The sequence below is a fragment of the Cetorhinus maximus genome, chromosome 19, assembly GCF_964194155.1.
Source record: "Cetorhinus maximus chromosome 19, sCetMax3.hap1.1, whole genome shotgun sequence".
Lineage (NCBI taxonomy): Eukaryota > Metazoa > Chordata > Chondrichthyes > Lamniformes > Cetorhinidae > Cetorhinus > Cetorhinus maximus.
This window is the reverse complement of record NC_135897.1, coordinates 5849609-5872564: the sequence shown is the minus strand read 5'-3', so window position 1 is coordinate 5872564 and position 22956 is coordinate 5849609. Positions and strand designations below refer to the sequence as shown.

Below are 22956 nucleotides of genomic sequence, written 5' to 3'. Positions count from 1 at the left end.
TGTTGTACTTGGCAACTTATATAGCTCACTAGAAGACTGCTTCAGTTAGATCTTGAACAAATGCAATTGCAAGACTTGGCCCACCAAGTCTAATGAGTGGCTAGTCAAACTGGATACCAGAGAGTAGACTAAATTTCTATCTACCAACAGGTAAATCAGTAGTAAAAAATCTCTGTGGCCTTGCTTACATGATGGCTGCATATGTACGGATTCCATTGTATCTTTTAAAGAGGGACCAATTTCTCAGTGAGTTCCAGGATGGTTGATGATAGGACACTGCAGTGAGACCTGCAATAATACAGAATTTCTTCCCCCTTGGTAAACTGTCTTTAAGAATCGTATGCTCCTTTTTTGAAAAAAACTCTCACCTCCTCTCAGTAAAATATTTGATAATCTGCACATAAACAAATCATCACCTTCAGCAAAACAGAGCTTCATTATTGCAGGTACTTCCTCCTCACAGCTTAATATTAGAGCCCCAAGATTCTGTAGCAACATGAAACAACAATTTGAAACTCTTTCGAGTTATCAACAGTCACAGATTGCAACTCTTTCGAGTACAATCACAGTTCTTGGTTTCCGGGAGTGGGACATGAACCCACGACCCTCTGATTCAAAGGCGAGGGTGCTATGAACTGAGCCACCGCTGACACCTCAACAACAATTTGAAACTCTTTCGAGTTATCAACAGTCACAGATTGCAACTCTTTCGAGTACAATCACAGTTCTTGGTTTCCGGGAGTGGGACATGAACCCACAACCCTCTGATTCAAAGGCGAGGGTGCTATGAACTGAGCCACAGCTGACACCTCAACAACAATTTGAATGTGTCCATTGTCTCCTAATTTAATAAATGGCCCAACTAGGAACTAATAAATGTTTTAATTAGGAGAGCATGGACGCCAAATAGCAATAGAGGTGTTAAGGGAGATAACCAAAAACACAGTCAAAAAGACAGGTTAAAACAGCATTTAAAAGCAGGGAGCAAAAAAGTGACCAGATGCAATTTAGGGACAGAGCTGTAGGGAGAAGGGTTGAAGTGGATGAAAGCTCTTGCACTGACAAAGGTATTGACAAAGGTAAAGTGGAGACAAAGTTACCAAGATAAATATAGGGTGAGGATTTCAAATTCAGGGTGTTGGGGGTGCAACTTTATACAGGGTCAAGATGTGGGAGGTGGATTTTTTAAAGAAGTCTAAGTTTTTGTGGGATTGAGTTTGGGAGGCTAACAAAGAAGGCCTTGGAGAACTAAATAGACAGCTGTGGAGGTGAGATTAGGTTGTGCAGAGGGCAGAACAATCTTGCAGGCAGATGGGGAAGGGGATTAGAAGTTCTGATCAGGGTTCAATGTGACACCAAGGTGCATGATATGAGCAAGCATCAGGGAAGGAAATAAAATTAGCACAGTAACTATGGTTGAGGAAAAACTGATCTCCCTTGACTCAATAGTAGCCCCTCCTGCCTCCAAGTCAGAAAGTAATGCATTCAGCTGCTACTCCAGTGCAATATTAAGAAAATGTTATCTCTCCAACTCGGTCTCTCTCTGGATCACTGAGCTACCCCAAAGATCTTTTACTCCTTACAATTCTGCAGTGTTTAGTCAGTCTCAGTCCACTCCTCACAATCCTCCAGTTTGTTGGTCAGTCTCAGCCCACTCCTCATAATCCTCCAGTGTGTTGGTCAGTCTCAGCCCACTCCTCACAATCCTCCAGTGTTTAGTCAGTCTCAGCCCACTCCTCACAATCCTCCAGTGTTTAGTCAGTCTCAGCCCACTCCTCACAATCCTCCAGTGTGTTGGTCAGTCTCAGCCCACTCCTCACAATCCTCCAGTGTTTAGTCAGTCTCAGTCCACTCCTCACAATCCTGCTGTGTGTTGGTCAGTCTCAGCCCACTCCTCACAATCCTCCAGTGTTTAGTCAGTCTCAGCCCACTCCTCACAATCCTCCAGTGTTTAGTCAGTCTCAGTCCACTCCTCACAATCCTCCAGTGTTTAGTCAGTCTCAGCCCACTCCTCACAATCCTCCAGTGTTTAGTCAGTCTCAGCCCACTCCTCACAATCCTCCAGTGTTTAGTCAGTCTCAGTCCACTCCTCACAATCCTGCTGTGTGTTGGTCAGTCTCAGCCCACTCCTCACAATCCTGCTGTGTGTTGGTCAGTCTCAGTCCACTCCTCACAATCCTCCAGTGTGTTGGTCAGTCTCAGCCCACTCCTCACAATCCTCCAGTTTGTTGGTCAGTCTCAGTCCACTCCTCACAATCCTCCAGTGTGTTGGTCAGTCTCAGCCCACTCCTCACAATCCTCCAGTTTGTTGGTCAGTCTCAGTCCACTCCTCACAATCCTGCTGTGTGTTGGTCAGTCTCAGCCCACTCCTCACAATCCTGCTGTGTGTTGGTCAGTCTCAGTCCACTCCTCACAATCCTGCTGTGTGTTGGTCAGTCTCAGTCCGCTCCTCACAATTCTCCAGTTTGCTGGTCAGTCTCAGCCCACTCCTCACAATCCTGCTGTGTGTTGGTCAGTCTCAGCCCACTCCTCACAATCCTGCTGTGTGTTGGTCAGTCTCAGTCCACTCCTCACAATCCTGCTGTGTGTTGGTCAGTCTCAGTCCGCTCCTCACAATCCTGCTGTGTGTTGGTCAGTCTCAGTCCGCTCCTCACAATTCTCCAGTTTGCTGGTCAGTCTCAGCCCACTCCTCACAATCCTCCAGTGTGTTGGTCAGTTTCAGACCACTCCTCACAATCCTGCTGTGTGTTGGTCAGTCTCAGCCCACTCCTCACAATCCTGCTGTGTGTTGGTCAGTCTCAGTCCGCTCCTCACAATTCTCCAGTTTGCTGGTCAGTCTCAGTCCGCTCCTCACAATTCTCCAGTTTGCTGGTCAGTCTCAGTCCGCTCCTCACAATCCTGCTGTGTGTTGGTCAGTCTCAGTCCGCTCCTCACAATCCTGCTGTGTGTTGGTCAGTCTCAGTCCGCTCCTCACAATTCTCCAGTTTGTTGGTCAGTCTCAGTCCGCTCCTCACAATTCTCCAGTTTGCTGGTCAGTCTCAGTTCATGACTCACAGTTTTCTAGGGTTAGTCAGTCTCAGTCCACCCCTTACAGCTGTCCAGTGTGTTAGTCAGGCTCAGTCCACTCCTCATCAATCCGATGAGAAGGATTATAAAGTTTAATCCTTTTCAAAATTACCACTGAATAGTTTGATCACATGAAGTGAAGATAGAGAGTCCTCCAGAGTGCAACCATCATAAGGAGAGTATCATATGAAAAAAAATGACTTGTTTCCTGAAGCATTTAATGAATTTGTTTAATGTGTTGCTTCTGATAATTTCAGGAGCTTTAAGAGCACGTTTTGGTTATAATATTGACCACATATACTTACTTGTGTATATTGCAGCATTTAAGGGTCAGCTCAGGTGTCACTGCAGTTGTCTTGTTGGTTTTAACAATTCATGCCATGTTGACATTTATTTATAGTTTAAACTCAGATCTTTTTTCACAGCTTGGAATCCTAATGATCTCCTGATGAAAGAGCTTGTCCCTTTGCTAGCTCATCTCAATAGGGCATGCCAGGCATTCTGAGTAGGGTGTGCCCAGGCATCTCAACAAGGCATGCCAGGGCATCCAGTTTCCAAACATGTTACAATTTATCTGAATTGGCTACCCTAGCACAGCAGCTTTGAAAACGAATAAAATAATTTTCTTGAACCATGCACGCCATTTTGAAATCTGTTGTGCCTCCGTTTTGGAACTTGCTGCGCTGCGTGCTAGTTATATTCTGTTAACTGCGTAGGCGCTATATTAGAAGCTGGCTCTACCATTTTTTTAAAGTTTAGCCAATGTTTCCTTTCAACTGACGTTCTTCATTTCTTTGTTTCTTGTGTTGAAAGCTTTGTGTTCTGAGCATGCCACCTTTGCACCTCACCAATCTTGTTGCCAGCTCTGTTCCATTGGGCACCGTATATTCAGTCTGCTTCAAGTGTCTTGCCTGTGTCCAGGATATCTCTTTCTGATGGTTGTGTGAGTCAGATGAATGTCATTATTCCTGTTTACCCAGATTCAGTGCAGACCCCTGCTGCGCTGAGTCAATATAATAATGGCACTGCTACTTCCTCCCGGAGTCAGTAGGGTAGGGAAGAGTAACTTTGTTAAAGCCTGTTCGTTCAAATGTTATTTCTCTTCATTAGAAATGTATTTAATGAAACATTCTTCCATAATAATTTCTGTAATAGCAAAATCATTGTCTTAATTGGATTTCACTTCACTATGTTTAGAAACACACCAATAAAGACAGTCACACTATCATGTTAAGACGTCAATTCATAATAAGTCCCAAAAAAGATTAATGATTAAAAATCAGAAAACGTGTTCCAGGTGCCTGAGGCTCACTTGATTCATCAGTTTATTCAGTGCAAGACTTGGGTCAACACCAACATTATTCTGGTGTGTACAGAGCAATACTCAGCTTGGCACTGCTCATGGAGGTTTGATAGGATCTTGATGATGGCATCTTTGAGTTTCTGCTAACCTGCTCTGAAATTCCATGGACAAAATGGTGAATGGAAGCCACGACTCTCTGTTCTGTGTTTTTCATGAGCCCTGTGTTGAGAAATCCTGGGGAATAAATATTCAGGAATGTTGGGCAACGGAATAAAAACATACACTTAAACCATCAGGACCACCATTTGGAATGGGGGCTGAGTAGATTGGTGCTGTATTCAGTGATGGTGATGTATGCAGCACAGTTTCTGTGTATTCACTGAATGGCATTTGGGACAGTTAATGTGTGCGGTATGTTTCCTAGCTTGTCCATTACTACAGCTCACCTGGACCAGAATTGGAATAAACCTAATTAAAATGCATAACTCTAAGCACTTTGAAATATTAGAACATCCGTATTACCCTTCCCCTCATCTTCCACATGCCTCCCTCCAACCAAGCCCATATTGACCACCATTCCAACAGGTTGGACACTGAGCAAAGATTGGGCACTTCCCCAAATAGAGGAAGAAGGGAAAGATAACCCTAGGCATCTTCCATACTTTCTGACAACTGAAGGGATAGTGATACTGGCAGAGGCCTGGGAATATTGACATTCACCTACTCAACCAGTAAGCGATATGTAACATGAGGATATGCAGAAGAAAGCAAGTTTTAACCTAGCCTTTAATATAATTAACTAACTTTAAATAAGATACATGAAAAAAGGAAGACTAATGCATTTCACTTATTTAAAGAGAACAATATGCTGACCACCAAGTGTTGGGTCATCTTCACTCACCCCACTCTATTCCCAGCTTAAGCCATGTTGGAATTTCCCATGAAATATCCCATAAAGCAAAAGCCTTCATCAAAGTTAAAGATGCCAAAATATTGTAACAAGGTCATAAAGTGGATCTAGCACACTAAACCATCCAGTGCACCCCAACAGTGAATTTAATATTGCCAACACTTGACAGCAGAAAGTACCTGACCATTTCATAGAAGTGGGAAAACACTGTACTGATTGAATTAGGGCCCTGTTTTGCAAAGTTGAACTGTACTGTCAAAACCAAGATTTTTTTAAAGTCACTTGGAGGTTTTAAGAAGATAGTGTCCTATGCCATTACTTCTACAATATGTCTGTTTGCTTTCCATCCTGACGTGGAAGGTGCCAGAGTCAGAATACAGCAGTGTCTACTCTTCACCAGCCTGTGGGGCAATTGAGGTTCAGTTTCTGGACACAGGCTTTCACACAGCTGGCCATTGTTGGTTGAAGGGAAGCAAACAGTGAACATAAGGTGCATCTCACATGTATTGTTTGAGGTCTTCCCAGTATAAACTCACATACCTTGGAGAAGTGAGATGCACAAAAGGTTTGGACCTGATTGCCCCTTTACTTACTGGGTTTGTTTATGATTCCCGATGAACTTCCTACCTGCCAGGAAGTTGTATGTGTCCATAAACAGTGCCTGTTTCTTCAGCTGAAAATAGTTGAGGCTGGAAAGGCAATGATCTTTGAGCTCACTGGAAGGCGATTAAGTACTTGAACTTCAGTATTTGTTGAGGGCCACACCTTTAACCTTGGAAGTTTATTACCGTGTTGAGAAATCCTGAAAAATGCAAAAAGGCTCAAGGTATTTGGACCAAATGATAAAGAAAGGGAAACACAGTCCACCATTTAAATCTAAATGCCAAATTTTAATTGTGTCACAAATTCTGGGCCCTGTCCTGATGTGCCCTTGATAAATTCAAGCAGTAACATTGAATGGTTCAGGATAAAAACATGTAAATTGCCATACCTTGATGCGACGAATTCTGGGAAGGATTAGGACATAAGGAAGCCTGGAATGAAGACATTGCTGTGGCTGGTTACCAGAAATTTCTGGCTCATACCAAAAAAAGCTCTAGATTTATACATCAAAGCCACACAGGGCAAGTTGCCCCCAGGAGTTTCTCCCTTCATAAGGTTGTTTCCTCCATCTCCCTATCTCCCTTCCTACCCCCAATGGGTTTGTGAAAAGTTCAATGTGACAGGGTAGGTCGAAGCGCCTGACAAAATATTAGGTTGTGATCAAGTTGAATCCATGAGAGCTTTTGATCCATGAGTGTGGTCTTCCATTGTCTGTGAAAGATTAGCAATTCAAAAAATAGAAGCTGAGTGTTCGTCCCATTAAGATGTTGTTTCCTCTTGAAGCAGACTGAATCCACAGGATCCAGTATGGTTGCTTGTACTTAATGCTATTGAATATCTTTTTTCTTTTTTTTATATATTGCAGATGTTTTATGTCGACAAAGTTTGCTCGATTGCAAAGCGGCAGTGACCACACCCCCCCCCTCCCCCCCCCCCTCTCCCCCCACCACCCTCTCCCCCCACCACCCTCTCCCCCCCCCCCCCCCCCCCCCCCCCCCCACCATCCCCACCCCTTCCATGCTGATTGTGACTTGTTGATGAATCTATCCTTTAGTCGTACATGTGTGGTTGTCCACGGTTGCTGTCGCCTGGCTGGCTGTGGCTGGCTTTTGATGCTAATTGTTTTGCTGCTCTTCGTCCTGGCACTGTGGCGTGCTGTATTTGTTGGATGAAGATTGTAGGTGGTTCTACTTCAGTCACTCAGGGACTTTAGCCTCTCTTCCCCCCTTCCCCCATACTTGAATACAGCCTGAACAATGGAAACCTTATTGCCAGTGGCCAGTCAAACTGCTCTCAGCAAATTCAATAGCTTTTGCATAAAATCTAGTTAAGTGAGCATCAAATAATACATTTTTTCGGTCACACCACAAGAGTCCACTAAATGGATTGTTTCGTCAGTTCAGTATCCAGGTTTGTGTCTGTGTTCAAAATTTCTCTGTTTAACCAGCAGTCTAGATGAATTCTTGATAAACATGGACCAGAACAGGTCATCCAGTGATCATGAGCAGTCAACCCTGCTTTCAAGAACTTACCAATGGTTAAATTATTCGACAACATTTAGCACCGGGAGGTGTTGTGTCCTCTAAAGGTTATTGAGGCCACTAGATAATGGATGGATTTCCTGAGGGATTGTTGACTTGTGGTGTTTGGACATTCCTTCTGTTCTTCAGGCTCCATGTGTGGCACCACTTAGCATGTCACCTGGTGGCAGAGATGAAAGCAGAAATTTGCCTTTCTTGCAGACATTTCAGCATGTTTCATGAGATAAAACACTGTCAAAGTTTGCCTCAGAGTTAGGTACAAAAAAATTCCAAAGTAACAAATCACAAGTCCTGGTAACAATAATCCAAATGTGAGTGGCCAAACCTGAGATCAGTAATAGCACCAAGCCCAATATGGGTTTGGTGTCAACTGCTTGAGAAGGACACATCCAAGAAAATGAGATATGACCCTTGAAATGATGTTGGTTAAAGAATTGGGAGACAGTTGTTTCTTAGACCTACATACAGGTCAGCATGCAGTACCATGGAGTGACAGAACACAGATCCACACACCCATAGTTTTCACATAAAATGGCTGCACCACTTCCTGTCGATGCTACTGAAGGGAAGTGCAATGCACAAGGTAGTTTCCTCCTCATGGCAGGTGAGGTTGGGAGGCCCAGCTCAGAGTTTTTAACTGGAGAATAGCTGAGGAAGAGTTCTGGACTTCTGCAAGTTTACTCCCTTGCCAGGTGGGGAGAATAATTTTTGACCCATTTAAATTACATCCTGATTTAATTTTATCATTGTCATCTGGACAGTTTCCTGTCTTAGGATATTTGACAAATGAGCCGAATGTCTATACTTTTCAAGGCTTTGGTCTTCGTCAGACTTGGGCCTGGATTCTCCTCCATGATCCCACCTGAAAATGAGCAGGACCATAGCAAGAAATGAGGGAAAATTGGATTCTGGAAAGGCAAACCACAAATAGAACACCACTATTCAAGAAAGGAGGGAGACAGAAAGCATAAAACTATGAACCAGTTAGTCTAACAACTGTCATATAGAAAATGATGGAATCTATTGTTAAGGAAGCAGTAGCAGGACATTTGGAAAATCATAATACAATCAGGCAGAGTCAACATGGTTTTGTGAAAGGGAAATGCTGTTTGACAAATTTATTTGAGTTCTTTGAGGATATAACAAGCAGAGTGGATAAAGGGAAATCATTGGACCTAGTGTATTTGGATTTCCAGAATGGATTTGATAAGATGCCAGATGAAAGGTTACTGCAGAAAATAAGAGCTCATTGTGCTGGGGAGTGATATATTAGCAAGGGTAGAGGATTTGCTGACTAACAGGAAACAGAGAGTCAGGATAAATGGGTCATTTTCAGGTTGGCAAACTGTAACTAGTGGAGTGCCACAGGGATTAGTGCTGGCCTCAACTATTTATGATCTATATCAATGACTTGGATGAAGGAACCAACTATACTGTAGCCAAATTTGCTGATGATACAAAAATAGGTAGGAAATCAAATTCTGAGGAGGATATAAAGAGTGTACAAAGAGATTGTGGGAAATGTGAGGTTGTCCACTTTGGCAGGAAGGACAGAAAAACAGAATATTATTTAAATGGGGAGAGACTGCAGAATACTGTGGCACAGAGCGACCTTGTGTCCTTATACATAATTAGAAGGGCAAATGGAATGTTGACCTTTAGTGCAAGGGGGATGCAGTATAAAAGCAAGGAAGTCTTGCTATAATTGTACAGGGTATTGGTGAGAGCACACTTAGAACACTATGTACAGTTTGGTCTCATTACTTAAGGAAGGATATACTTGCATTGGAAGCAGTTCAGAGAAGGTTCACTGGGCTGATTCCTGGGATGATGGAATTAGGAAAGAAGGTTGAGCAAATTGGGCCTATACTCATTGGAGTTTAGCAGAATGAGAGGTGATCCTATTGAAACATATAAGATTCTGAGGGGGCTTGACAGGGTCGATGCTGAGAGGATGTTTCCTCTCATAAAGGAACCTAGAAATAGGGGGCAGAATTTCATAATAAGGGGTCTCCCATTTAAGACTGAGATGAGCAGAAATTTAATCTCTGAGGGTCATAAGTCTTTGGAATTCTTTCACAGAGAGCAGTGGAGGCTGGGTTATTAAATATATTCAAGGGTGAGTTCGACTGATTCTTGATTGACAAGAGAGGTAAGGGTTATGGGAGACAAGCAGGAGAATGGAGTTAAGACCACAGATCACAGGTTCAGTGGGCCAAACGGCCTACCCCTGCTCCTTTTTCTTATGATCTTATGACTCCTGACCAAGGATTTGGTTTGGGTTTGGATTTGGAGGGGTGGCGGAAATCCCACCCCATTGGAATTCCACCTCAAGAGCTCTCATAATGCCATTCCAGGATTGGTCAATGTGCTGTGTTTACCTTTACCTCCACTTTAAGAAGGAACCCCGAATGAGGGCAAACTACACCTGTGGCCAATAAACAAACTCACCTGCTGACTTTGACTCTTTACCTCATTCCTCTGGTGAGAATCGAGCACTCTTAATTAGGTGTCAGCTGCAGTTCAGTTCATGGCACTTTCGTCTCTGAGTCAGAAGCTCCACAAAAGAAATAGACTCCAAGCTGACGCTGCAGTGCAGCACTGAGTGAGTGCTGCGCTGGTGCAGCACTGAGTGAGTGCTGCGCTGCTGCAGCACTGAGTGAGTGCTGCGCTGGTGCAGCACTGAGTGAGTGCTGCGCTGGTGCAGCACTGAGTGAGTGCTGCGCTGGTGCAGCACTGAGTGAGTGCTGCGCTGGTGCAGCACTGAGTGAGTGCTGCGCTGGTGCAGCACTGAGTGAGTGCTGCGCTGGTGGAGGTTCCATCTTTCAGATGAGATATGAAATAGGCCCAATCTAGTCTGTCAGGTAGACATACAATATCCTATGGCACTATTTTGAAGTAGATATCTCTGTCCTGCCAATATTTGTCCCTCAACCAAATTCACTGTGAAAACAGATTATCTAATCAGTACCTCATTGCTGTTTGTGGGGCATTCTATATTACAACAGCGACTTGACTTCAAAAATATTTTATTGGCTATAAAACACTTTAGAATAACTTGAGGTTGTAAAAGGGGTCATATAAAGGCAGGTATTTCTTCTTTGTTTATCCATAGATTCACTGAGTTCCACTTTTTAGGCCAGTTTCCAGTGTCCATATCCATCAGTTCCTGTGAGCTAATTTCTTTGTTGAGGTGTGCCACTGAACTTTTGAAGTTCTTCTGGGTACTATTAGTTAACACACAAGTTTTGCAACACATATTACCATCATTAAAATTCAACAAAGCACGAAAGGGAGAATAATAGAAGAGTTTGAAGCTTCTCATGTAGCTGAGGATAGTGAAACTCCAGTACAAATGGTTCCAATAAATTTGTGTTCCCTACATCACTGAGACCCAGTACTGCACATGCAACTTCCAAAACTATTGTATGTAGCGGCTGCAATAGCAATACATTTGATGGACTTCATTGAAAGATAGCCTGTAATCAAGCTGGATGATGTACTTGCATCCCAGAACTGGGATCCATTTATGTGCGATTTGACTGGGAGGATGTGGCTCAGCAGAACGTGATTTATTGAAGAATTGTGTAGGAAGGAAGAACTAGGTACCAATGATTAGTTGATTAGGAATCCTAACACTGCAGCTGAAGAGGCTATCATGAGGCATGATCTCTATATAAAGCTTGACACCAGTTACTATCTTTGAGTATCTGATGTGTGAATTTTAGATGGATCCAGTCACAAAATGATCCAGCTGATCAATACAATATTCTGTGTTGTGACTCCAAGGTGATGCGGTCAGACCAGACTGTCCTGATTCACTGCCCTTGAGCCTTCTACCACGAACACGTACAGACTGATAATACCTGAATTATCTTTTCTGCTTTTGCACTATCCCCGTTTCAATGCCCTTTAAGTTTGCCACCAGGCATCCTTCTCCAACAGGCAAGCAGAGATAATTATGCCATGGAACCTTCTGAGCCACCAGGAATCCCATCCCACAATGGATTAAACAGGTGCAATTTAAATGAAAGCAAGTTGGGCAGTATTCTCTCACATTGCTGCCAGATAGTGGGAGAACCGAAGTGAACACAACACTCAATTCAACAATCTGGCCAAGAACTGATACTACAGGATCATATGAGATAAATGCGCTCAAACAGCAGGAGACACTAGGACCAGTACTAACAGCCTTCTTGTACTGCCAGAAACCTATATTTGTTTTATTCTTTCACAGAATGTGGGCGTCACTGGCAAGGCCAAAATTTGTTGTCCATCCCTAGTTGCCCTTGAGAAGGTGGTGATGACCCTCTTTCTTGAACTGATGCAATCCATGTGGTGTAGGTTAGGGAGGGAGGTTATTAGTTGACTCACGACAGCTAAGAATGAGAAGAGGTCAATCAAGCTGGTCTCTTCCAATGCTCCTGTAGTCTCTTTTTGTGGGGGAGGAAAAAAAACCCATCGATACAACAAGCAGCAAAATGGGGTGACTGTGTTTAAACTGAAACCAGCACCACACACACATTTGCTGAAAACAATGGGAAAGTTAACGGTCAAATCCAAACCTCTGGCCATTCCTATTTTCCAAGCACCTGCTCCTTCTCACAATCCCAACAGAAGGGGTACCACCTTCAAAAATTCTTGGTTTACCACATTCCAGCTGCAATAAAAATGAACCTTCTATCAGTTCTATGTTTTCTAACAGACACAGTTGTGAAGTCCCTGAACTAGTGAAGAAGTGTAGAACCACCTATGGCATGAAGATGGTGTTGGGCGAACTGGCTGATATATTTTGTGTTCTTTTTTACAGAGCATTTGTTTATCTCAGTAATCTGCTGTACCCAGTGCCCCTGGTACATCGCGTGGCAATAGTCAGTGAGAAGGGAGAAGTCAAAGGATTTCTACGTGTGGCTGTTCAGGCCATTTCTGGTAAGTAAGAATATGTGTAAGGGCACACTCTGGGGCGAATGGGTGGTACGGTGAGACAGACACTGTCCTTTCACACTCTGGGACTGGGTGGTACAGTGAGTCAGACACTGTCCTTTCACACTCTGGGACTGGGTGGGTCAGTGGGCCAGACACTGTCCTTTCACACTCTGGGACTGGGTGGGACAGTGGGCCAGACACTGTCCTTTCACACTCTGGCACTGGGTGGGTCAGTGGGTCAGACACTGTCCTTTCACACTCTGGGACTGGGTGGGTCAGTGGGTCAGACACTGTCCTTTCACACTCTGGGACTGAGTGGGTCAGTGGGTCAGACACTGTCACACTCTGGGACTGGGTGGTACAGTGGGTCAGACACTGTCCTTTCACACTCTGGGACTGGATGGGACAGAGGGTCAGACACTGTCCTTTCGCACTCTGGGACTGGGTGGTACAGTGAGTCAGACACTATCCTTTCACACTCTGGGACTGGGTGGTACAGTGGGTCAGACACTGTCCTTTCACTCTCTGGGACTGGGTGGGACAGTGGGCCAGACACTGTCCTTTCACATTCTGGCACTGGATGGGACAGTGGGTCAGACACTGTCCTTTCACACTCTGGGACTGGGTGGGACAGTGGGTCAGACACTGTCCTTTCACACTCTGGGACTGGGTGTTACAGTGGGTCAGACACTGTCCTTTCACACTCTGGGACTGGGTGGGACAGTGGGTCAGACACTGTCCTTTCACACTCTGGCACTGGATGGGACAGTGGGTCAGACACTGTCCTTTCACACTCTGGGACTGGGTGGGTCAGTGGGTCAGACACTGTCCTTTCACACTCTGGGACTGGGTGGGACAGTGGGCCAGACACTGTCCTTTCACACTCTGGGACTGGGTGGTACAGTGGGCCAGACACTGTCCTTTCACACTCTGGGACTGGGTGGGACAGTGGGCCAGACACTGTCCTTTCACACTCTGGGACTGGGTGGGGCAGTGGGTCAGACACTGTCCTTTCACACTCTGGGACTGAGTGGGACAGTGGGTCAGACACTGTCCTTTCACACTCTGGGACTGGGTGGGACAGTGGGTCAGACACTGTCCTTTCACACTCTGGGACTGGGAGGGGCAGTGGGTCAGACACTGTCCTTTCGCACTCTGGGACTGGGTGGTACAGTGAGTCAGACACTGTCCTTTCACACTCTGGGACTGGGTGGTACAGTGGGTCAGATACTGTCCTTTCACACTCTGGGACTGGGTGGTACAGTGGGTCAGACACTGTCCTTTCACACTCTGGGACTGGATGGTGCAGTGCGTCAGACACTGTCCTTTCACTCTCTGGGACTGGTTGGGACAGTGGGCCAGACACTGTCCTTTCACATTCTGGCACTGGATGGGACAGTGGGTCAGACACTGTCCTTTCACACTCTGGGACTGGGTGGGACAGTGGGTCAGACACTGTCGTTTCACACTCTGGCACTGGATTGGACAGTGGGTCAGACACTGTCCTTTCACACTCTGGGACTGGGTGGGACAGTGGGTCAGACACTGTCCTTTCACACTCTGGGACTGGGTGGGACAGTGGGTCAGACACTGTCCTTTCACACTCTGGGACTGGATGGGACCGTGGGTCAGACATTGTTTCTCAGCATTGGGTCTTGGGTTTACTGGCAGCTATCTTAATTCTGACTTTCCTCTACTTTGAAATTTCATATTTCCTAGTTGAAAGCAGTGGATAAGTAAGAGGGTCCATAAATCTCGGTCTCTGTCTCCTGAGTGTTACCCTGGGATTTACAGCGTTTTCGGGTACGCCCAGGATTCAGAGCAGGTGAAAGCAATGCAATCACATTTTTGTGAGGTAGCAGTCCTATACTAGTGACTCCCTCCTCACTTGCTTTCAAGGTCAGAGACAGTGAAAATAGAGCTGGGGAAATGGTAAACACCTCTGTGTGATAGGATGCCAACAGCACCTTCAGATCTGGAGGCCATTGCCTGCATCTGAGGCGCTTTGGGCCCAGGGTCATAACCTGACCCCACCAATACAGGCCGATGTGGGCCAGCCCAGATGGAAAGGGGAAAGACACTCTCCACTTTTGCAGCCTAAAAAGAACTATATGAAATAAGTTTGGATAGCCTGGGAGTTAAATCTCTCTTGGATAGAAATCAATGGGAAAGACAAGCACAGAGTGTGCAAAATGAAGTGCCAATTCACTAACATTGCTTTCTGCTACCACACAAGATGAATTGGACAGAGTCTGGTGATAATTTTAACTCACCTGCCAGTTGACCAGATTGGAACAGCTTCACTTTTTACATTCAGCCCAATTGGTGGAAAGTAAAATTGGAGTATGGTGTAAATCAGGCAGCTGAGCCAATCCCATCAGTTTTGTGCTGGAAGGTTCCCCCTGTATTTAATGCCTTTGTTTTCAGAGTACAATCTTTAATAAGCACTGCATTAGGCCATGTTGGTACAGTTAGCCTTGTTACTAGGTGAAAACATGGAGAATGTTTCTCTTAATCTTTTCAGCTAAGACACAGAGACTGTCATGAGTCAATCACACTCTTGTAGCAAAGAGAATTCAAGATTACAACATTCATCCTCACAGCTTTATTTCACTGAGTAACATTCTTCCATTGTGTCCAATTTCAGCCGATGAGGAAGCTCCAGATTATGGTTCTGGAGTTCGACAATCAGGAACTGCCAAGATTTCCTTTGATGACCAACACTTTGAGAAGGTAACACTATTAGCAGGTTTTTCTTTCACATCGTTACCTCCTGAATCTCATTACAAATGACTCACTAGAAAATAGAACTAGGCAGAAAGAAAAGAGAAATTCTGTACTAAAAATCTAAAATTTCACGCACAGACCTCTAGATTAGTGTCTCCTATTCTGAGGGCATCTGGGCTGGTGTATCTTTATTTGGAACAGAACTTGTAATTTTGATGTAAAAAAAACCCATTTGCTGGCTCTGAGAATAAGTAAGATATAGCACCCTGATTGAATTCTAAAATAACTCCTAATCATAAGATTACCCACAAAAAGCACTTTGAGACGTCCGGTCATCATAAAAATCGCTATATAAATGCAAATCTTTCTTTCTAGCCTGTCCCTGAGATTACACACAGCAACCCCTAACCATGAGAATTTATGGTATGTGGAAGGAGATTAAATAGATGGGGAGAATCAGTGATCATATAGATTGTACATGATGTTTGGAAAGAGTAGCATTGGGTGGAATAGAATCCACGATTGCACAGATTAGCACGGGGCTAGAGAAGAGGCAGTTTGATGGGTAGAATGGAATCTTATTGTTCCATGCTTGCTTATGTTTCTAAACCTATTGACTATTTCAGGAAGACATTGACTGACAGACAGTTAGCAGAAGCAATTTAATGTGGAGAGGGGCCAGGTACAAAAACCAAGGCCTGAATTTCATGCTTGGCGTGTGCGTCAAGTCGGCAGGCTTGGAAGCGGACGCGCAACGTGCTTCCACCTGCGATCAGCCTTCGAACACTATTTCACTCTGGCTGGCCAATTAACGGCGTGAAATGCACACTGAGTCTCAGTGCTGTCGCTAGGGGCGGGAAGAGGGCAGGCACTGACAAAAGTGAGGGTGCGGGTGGGCGCTTCTAGCGAGCTCCCTGAAGGCAGACAGCTACTGCGGAGCTGCCTCAGGGAGGTGCAGACCTGAACAGATTAAATGACAAGAAAAAAATGCACCAAACTGTGTCTATGCGACACATCCAAGCACTTGACAGCAGAACTCAACAAAACCTCAGTCCCCAGGTATCTTTTTTTAAATTATATTTCACCCCAGACATTTCATCCCGCCCTTGGATGAGGTTTTGTTAAAAATGGGCTGCCCGCCTGCCTGTTCTGCCATTGCAGTGTTGTGACGGGCAACGTAAAATTGTGGACAATAGGGTTTTTAATAGCCTTAATTGGCCCTTTAATTGCCGGTGGACACAGCTCCGACTCCGGCGTGCGCCCACCCACCTCAATATTGCGTGCATGCGTGATGACATTGGGATGCAATTTCGCACAATTTCACATGAGTTCAGGTCGGGTGAGTGCCTGTCTGATCAACGTAAGATTCTGGCTCGAGTGTTGAGATTATAGACTCAATCACAGATCACAGAATTGTTATGGTGTAGAAGGAGGCCATTCGGCCCGTCGTGTCTGCACCGGCTCTCCGAGCATTTTAACTTCGTGCCAATCTCCTGCCTTTTACCCGTAACCCTGCACATTGTTTCTATTTAGGTAATCATCCAATGCCCTCTTGAGTGCCTCAATTGAATCTGTCTCCACCATGCTGCCAGGCAGAGCACTCCAAACCCCAACTACTCACTGTGTGAAAAAGTTTTCTCTCACCTCACATTTGCTGCTTTTGCAAAACACCTTGAAACTGTGCCCTCTGGTTCTCGATCCGTTTCAGTGTGGGTTTCTCCCTATCTACTCTGTCCAGACCCCTCATGGTTTTGAAAACTTCTGTCAAGTCTCCAGGGGATTGGAGTTTAAAAATAGGGAAGTCTTGTTACAACTGTACAGGGTGTTAGTGAGGCCGCACCTGGAGTACTGTGTACAGTTTTGGTCCCCGTATTTACGAAAGGATATACTGGCATTGGAGGCAGTTCAAAAGAGATTCACTAGGCTGATTCTTGGGATGAAGGGGTTGACTTATCAAGAACAGCTAAACAGGTTAGGCCTTTATTCATTAGAGTTTAGAAGAATGAGGGGTGAACTTATTGAAAGGTACAAGATTCTGAGGGGACTTGACAGGGTAGATGTTGAGAAGATGTTTCCACTAGTGGGGGAATCTCAAACTAGGGGACATAGTTACAGAATAAGGGGGCACTCATTTAAAACTGAGATGCAAAGGAATTTCTTCTCTGGAATTGTCTGGAATTCTCCACCTCAGAGTTGTGGAGATTAGATCACTGAAAGTATTTAAAGAGGCAGTAAATAGATTTTTAAAATATCAGGGAGTTGAGGGCTATGAGGAACTGGCACGAAAGAGGAGTTGAGGCCTGGGGCAGATCAGCCATGATCTTACTGAATGGTGGGGCAGGATTGAGGGGACGAATGGTCTACTCTTGCTCCTATTTCTTACGTTCTTATATCTCCTCTTAGCCTTCTCCTCACCAAGGAAAACAGTCCCAACTACTCCAATCTTTCCTCATAACTAGACCATTAGATGTAGGAGCAGAAGTAGGCCTTTCAGCCCATCAAGTCTGCTCTGCCATTCAATGAGATCATGGCTAATCGATAATCCTCAACTCCACTTTCCTGCCTTCTCCCCATATCCCTTAATTCCCTTACTGATTAAAAGTCTGTCTATTTCCGCCTTGAATATACCTAATGACCCAGCCTCTACAGCCCTCTGCGGTAAAGAATTCCACAGATTGACTATCCTCTGAGAGAAGAAATTCCTCCTTATCTCTGTTTTAAATGGGCGACCCCTTACTCTGAGGTTATGCCCTCTGGTCCTCGGCTCTCCCACAAGGAGAAACAACCTCTCAGCATCTACCCTGGCAAGTCCCCTAAGAATCTTAAATGTTTCAATAAGGTTGCCTCTCATTCTTCTAAACTACAATGAGTACAGGCCCAACCTACTCAACCTCTCGTCATAAGAAAATCCCTCTATCCCCGGGATCAACCTAGTGAACCTTCTCTGGACTGCCTCCAATTCGAATATATCTCCCCTTAGATAAGGGGACCAAAATTGTTCACAGTATTCTAGGTGTGGTCTAACTAGTGCCTTGTATAGTTTTAGCAAGACTTCCCTATTTTTATATTTTATTCCCCTTGAAATAAAGGCCAACATTCCATTTGCCTTCCCTATTACCTGTTGAACTTGTATGTTAGCTTTTTGAGATTCATGCACAAGGACTCCCAAATCCCTCTGTGTTGCAGCTTTCTGCAATCTTTCACCATTTAAATAATATTCAGCTCCTCTATTCTTCCTGCCAAAGTGCAGAACCTCACATTTTCCCATATTGAAGTCTCTCAGCCCTGGAACCATTCCCGTAAACCACTTCTGCACTCTCTCCAGTGTGTTCACATCCTTCCTATAGTGTGGCTCCCAGAACTGTACACAATACTCCAGCTGAGGTCTAACCAGTGCCTTATATAAGTTCATCATAATCTCCCTGCTCTTGTATTCTATGCCCCTATTAATGAAGCCTAGAATACTGTATGCTTTGGAAACAGCCCTCTGTACCTGTCCTGCCACTTTTAATGACTTTTGTACGTATACACCCAGGTCTCCCTGCTCCTGCACATTCTTTAGAATAGTATCCTTTATTTTATACTGTCTCTCCATGTTCTTTGTACCAAAGTGTATCACCTCACACTTCTCCACATTGAACTTCATCTGCCATCTGTCTGCCCACTCCACCAATGTGTCAATGTCCTTTTGAAGTTCTACACTGTCCTCCTCACAATTTACAATTCTCCCAAGTTTTGTGTCATCCGCAAACTTTGAAATTGTCCCCTGCACACCAAGATCTAGATCATTTATATATATCAGGAAAAGCAAGGGTCCCAATACTGACCCCTGGGGAACTCCACTGCAAACCTTCTTCCAGCCGAAAAATACCCATTAACCGTTACTCTCTGTTTCCTATCCCTCAGCCAATTTTGTATCCACATTGCTACTATCTTTTTTATTCTATGACCTATAACTTTCCTCACAAGTCTGTTGTGTGGCACTGTATCGAATGCCTTTTGGGAGTCCATATACACCACATCAGTGGCCTTGCCCTCATCAACCATCTCTGTTACCTCTTCAAAAAAACTCCAGCAAATTAGTTAGACATGATTTTCCTTTAACAAATCCATGCTGACTCTTCTGAATCAATCCACATTTTTCCATGTGATCATTAATTCTATCCCGAATAATTGTTTCTAGAAGTTTCCCCACCACCAAAGTTAAACTGACTGGTCTGTAATTACAGGGCAGACCTTTACAACCTTTTTTGAACAAGGGCATAATGTTTGCAATTCTCCAGTCCTCTAGCACCTCTCCTGAATCCAGGGAACATTAAAAGGTTATTGCCTGTCCCTCTGCAGTTTCCACTCTCACTTCCTTCAATATTCTTGGATGCATCTCATCCGGTCCCGGTGCCTTATCAACTTTAAGGACCGACATCTTATGCCTCCTCCTTATCAATCTTAAACCCTTCTAGCGACTGAGTTTCCTCCTATGTCCCCATGGCCTGGGCAGCATCTGCCTCAAAGGCAAAGACAGACGCAAAGTATTAATGTAACATCTCAACCACGCCTCTTCCCTCTATGTACAAATCCCCTTTTTGGTCCCTAATCAGCCCTATTCCTCCTTTTACCACCTTTTTTTTTATTGATGTGCTTATAGAATACTTCGGGATTTCCTTTTATGTTAGCTGCCAGTCTTTTTTCATAATCCCTCTTTGCTTCTCGTATTTGCTTTTTCACATCCCTTCCGAACCTTCTGTATTCAGCTTGGCTCTCAATTGTATTTGCTACCTCACACCTTGTTTCCCCACCACCGAAGTTAAACTGACTGGTCTGTAATTGCAGGGCAGATCTTTACAACCTTTTTTTTTTAACAAGGCCATAATGTTTGCAATTCTCCAGTCCTCCAGCACCTCCCCTGAATCCAGGGAACACTGAAAGATTATTGCCGATGCCTCTGCAATTTCCACTCTCACTTACTTCAATATTCTTGGATGCATCTCACGCGGTCAAAAGCACACTTTTTCTTCTTTAACTTATTTTCTATCTCCTTTGTCATCCAGGGAGCTCTGGCTTTATTTGTCCTACCCTTCCCTTTAAAGTGAACATACCTTGACTGTGCTCAAACCATCTCCTCTTTGAAGGTAGCCCATTGTTCAGCTACTGTTTTCCCCGCCAACCTTTGGTTCCAGTCTATCTGGCCCAGCTCCGTTCTTGCCCCATTGAAGTCCACTCTCTGCCAGTTAATTATTCTTACTCTGAATTGACCAATGTCATTTTCCACCGTCATCCTAAACCTTATGGTACAATGATCACTGTCCCATAACTGTTCCCCTCCTGTCACTTGATCTACTTGGCTCACCTCATCCCCAAGAACCAGGTCTAGCAGTGCCTTCTTTCTTGTTGGACTGTACAAATACTGCTGGAGGAAATTCTCCTGAACACAATCTAGGAACACTTGTCCCTCACTGACCCTTACAGTACTACTATCCCAGTCTATATATGAGTAATTAAAGTCCCGCATTATAACTACTCTGTGATGTTTACATCTCTCTGTAATTTCCTTACAGATTTGTCCCTCTATATCCTTCCCACTAGCTGGTGGTCTATATATTACACCGAGCAATGTAATTGCACCCTTCTTATTCCTTAGCTCTAGCCAAATCGATTCTGTCCTTGAATCCTCTGACACATCCTCTCTCTCCAGTACTGCAATACTCTCTTTAACCAAAAACCCCACCCCTCCTCCTTTTTTCCCTTTCCTATCTTTTCTGAACACTTTGTAACCAGGAATATTTAGCACCCAGATCTGCCCTTCCTTAAGCCAGGTCTCCGCTATCGCCACAATATCATAATCCCACAAGGCAACCTGTGCCTGTGACTCCCCAGTTTTATTAACTATACTCTGTGCATTCACATACATGCAGTGTAACCCTGATTTATACTACATTACTCGCTCCCTTGCTCTGACTCCATCTATTAACTTACTATTCTCTATTTCAGTGCTATCTGCCTCTCCCAACATCCCAACCCTGGTATTACTTTCTAATATTTCCCCCTGGTTCCCACATCCCTACTGAGTTAGTTCAAACCCTCCCCAACAGCACTAGCAAAACGCCCCACAAGGAACTCAGTCCCGGCTCTGTTCAGTTGTACAGGTGCCATCTCCCCAGAGCCAGTCCCAGTGTCCCAAGAATCTAAAGCCCTCCCTCCTGCACTATCTTTCCAGCCACGCATTCATCTGTCTTATCTTCCTATTTCTGTACTCACTTGCACGTGGCACTGGGAATAATCCGGAGATTATTACTTTAGAGGTCCTGTTTGCTAATTTTCTACCTAGCTCCCTAAATTCCAATTGCAGGACCACATCCCCCTTCTGAACTATGTCGTTCGTACCATTGTTGACCATGGCCCCCGGCTGTTCGCCCTCCCCACAAGAATGTCCTGCAGCAGTTCTGTGACATCCTTGACCCGAGCACCAGGGAGGCAACAAACCACCCTGGGGTCAATTTGACAGCCACAGAAATGGCTGTATGCTCCCCTAACTAAAGAATCCACTATCAGTACTGCCCTTCTGCCCCTACCCCCATACAGCTGGGCCACCCGTGGTGCCAGGGCTTGGCTCTTGCTGCGCTCCTCCAAGGATCCATTACCCTCACTGATATCCAGAATGGAAAACTGGTTAGTGAGCGGGACCTCTAGAGACTCCTGCACTACCTGCCTGTTTCTCTTGGACTGCCTGGCGGACACCCATTCCCTGTCTGCCTGCTTGCCCCGAACTTGTGGTGTGACCATCTCTCTGAACGTGCTATTCACGTAGTTCTCTGCCTCACGGATGCACCTCAGTGACTCCAGCCGCTGCTTAAGCTCTGAAACACGGAGCTCAAGCTTGTGCAGCCGGTGACGCTTCCTACACATGGGCTCGTCTGGGTCACAATAGGGTCCACAACTCCCCACATGCCACAGGACGGGCATTCTGCTTGGCTGACCTGTCCTGCCATGCCTTAAACTTAAACTTTTAAATCACTTAGTTTACTTTAACTTTACTTACTTTTACTTACTTTAACTTACTTTAACCTTACTCTTGCACTATTATCTATAAAGTGGAGATTAGTAAAAGTAGAAATTCTTCACCCTTGCTCACAAATCAGCTCCCTCTCCTATGCCTATAAATTCTTACTTTCCCTGGGCTTGTTTGGAAATTTACGTTTTTCAAAATTACAGGAGTTGAACCCCAGCCTCTAACAGCAGCTGCTCAAGAACCAATCAACTCACGACTTTCCTGTGATGTCACCCTCACACTTTGCTCAAATCCACTGAGCAGTTCAGGAAGGATGCTCCCATTCAGGTCTGACTCCTCTCTTCCCCGGAAGGCTGCCTCTCCTCTCGCGCTGTTTTCAATCTCCTGACTGCCTCTCCTCTCACACTGTTTTCAATCTCCTGACTGCCTCTCCTCTCACACTGTTTTCAATCTCCTGACTGCCTCTCCTCTCACACTGTTTTCAATCTCCTGACTGCCTCTCCTCTCACACTGTTTTCAATCTCCCAACGGCCTCATCTCTCACGCTGTTTTCAATCGCCCGACTGCCTCTCCTCTCACACTGTTTTCAATCTCCCAACGGCCTCATCTCTCACACTGTTTTCAATCTCCTGACTGCCTCTCCTCTCACACTGTTTTCAATCTCCCAATGGCCTCATCTCTCACGCTGTTTTCAATCTCCTGACTGCCTCTCCTCTCGCGCTGTTTTCAATCTCCTGACTGCCTCTCCTCTCACACTGTTTTCAGTCTCCTGACTGCCTCTCCTCTCACACTGTTTTCAATCTCCTGACCGCCTCTCCTCTCGCGCTGTTTGCAATCTCCCAATGGCCTCTCCTCTCACACTGTTTTCAATCTC

At 44.9% G+C, this 22956-nt stretch overlaps 1 protein-coding gene across 1 annotated transcript in view; it reads left to right on the top strand.

Annotated features, from left to right (window-relative positions):
* Nucleotides 1-22956, top strand: part of kif1aa (kinesin family member 1Aa) — a 324793-nt gene that overhangs the window by 220023 nt on the left and 81814 nt on the right. The window contains exons 27-28 of the mRNA XM_078563437.1: nt 12234-12352; nt 14997-15082. Coding sequence (XP_078419563.1) covers nt 12234-12352; nt 14997-15082 — 205 coding nt within the window. The remainder of the gene's footprint in view (nt 1-12233; nt 12353-14996; nt 15083-22956) is intronic.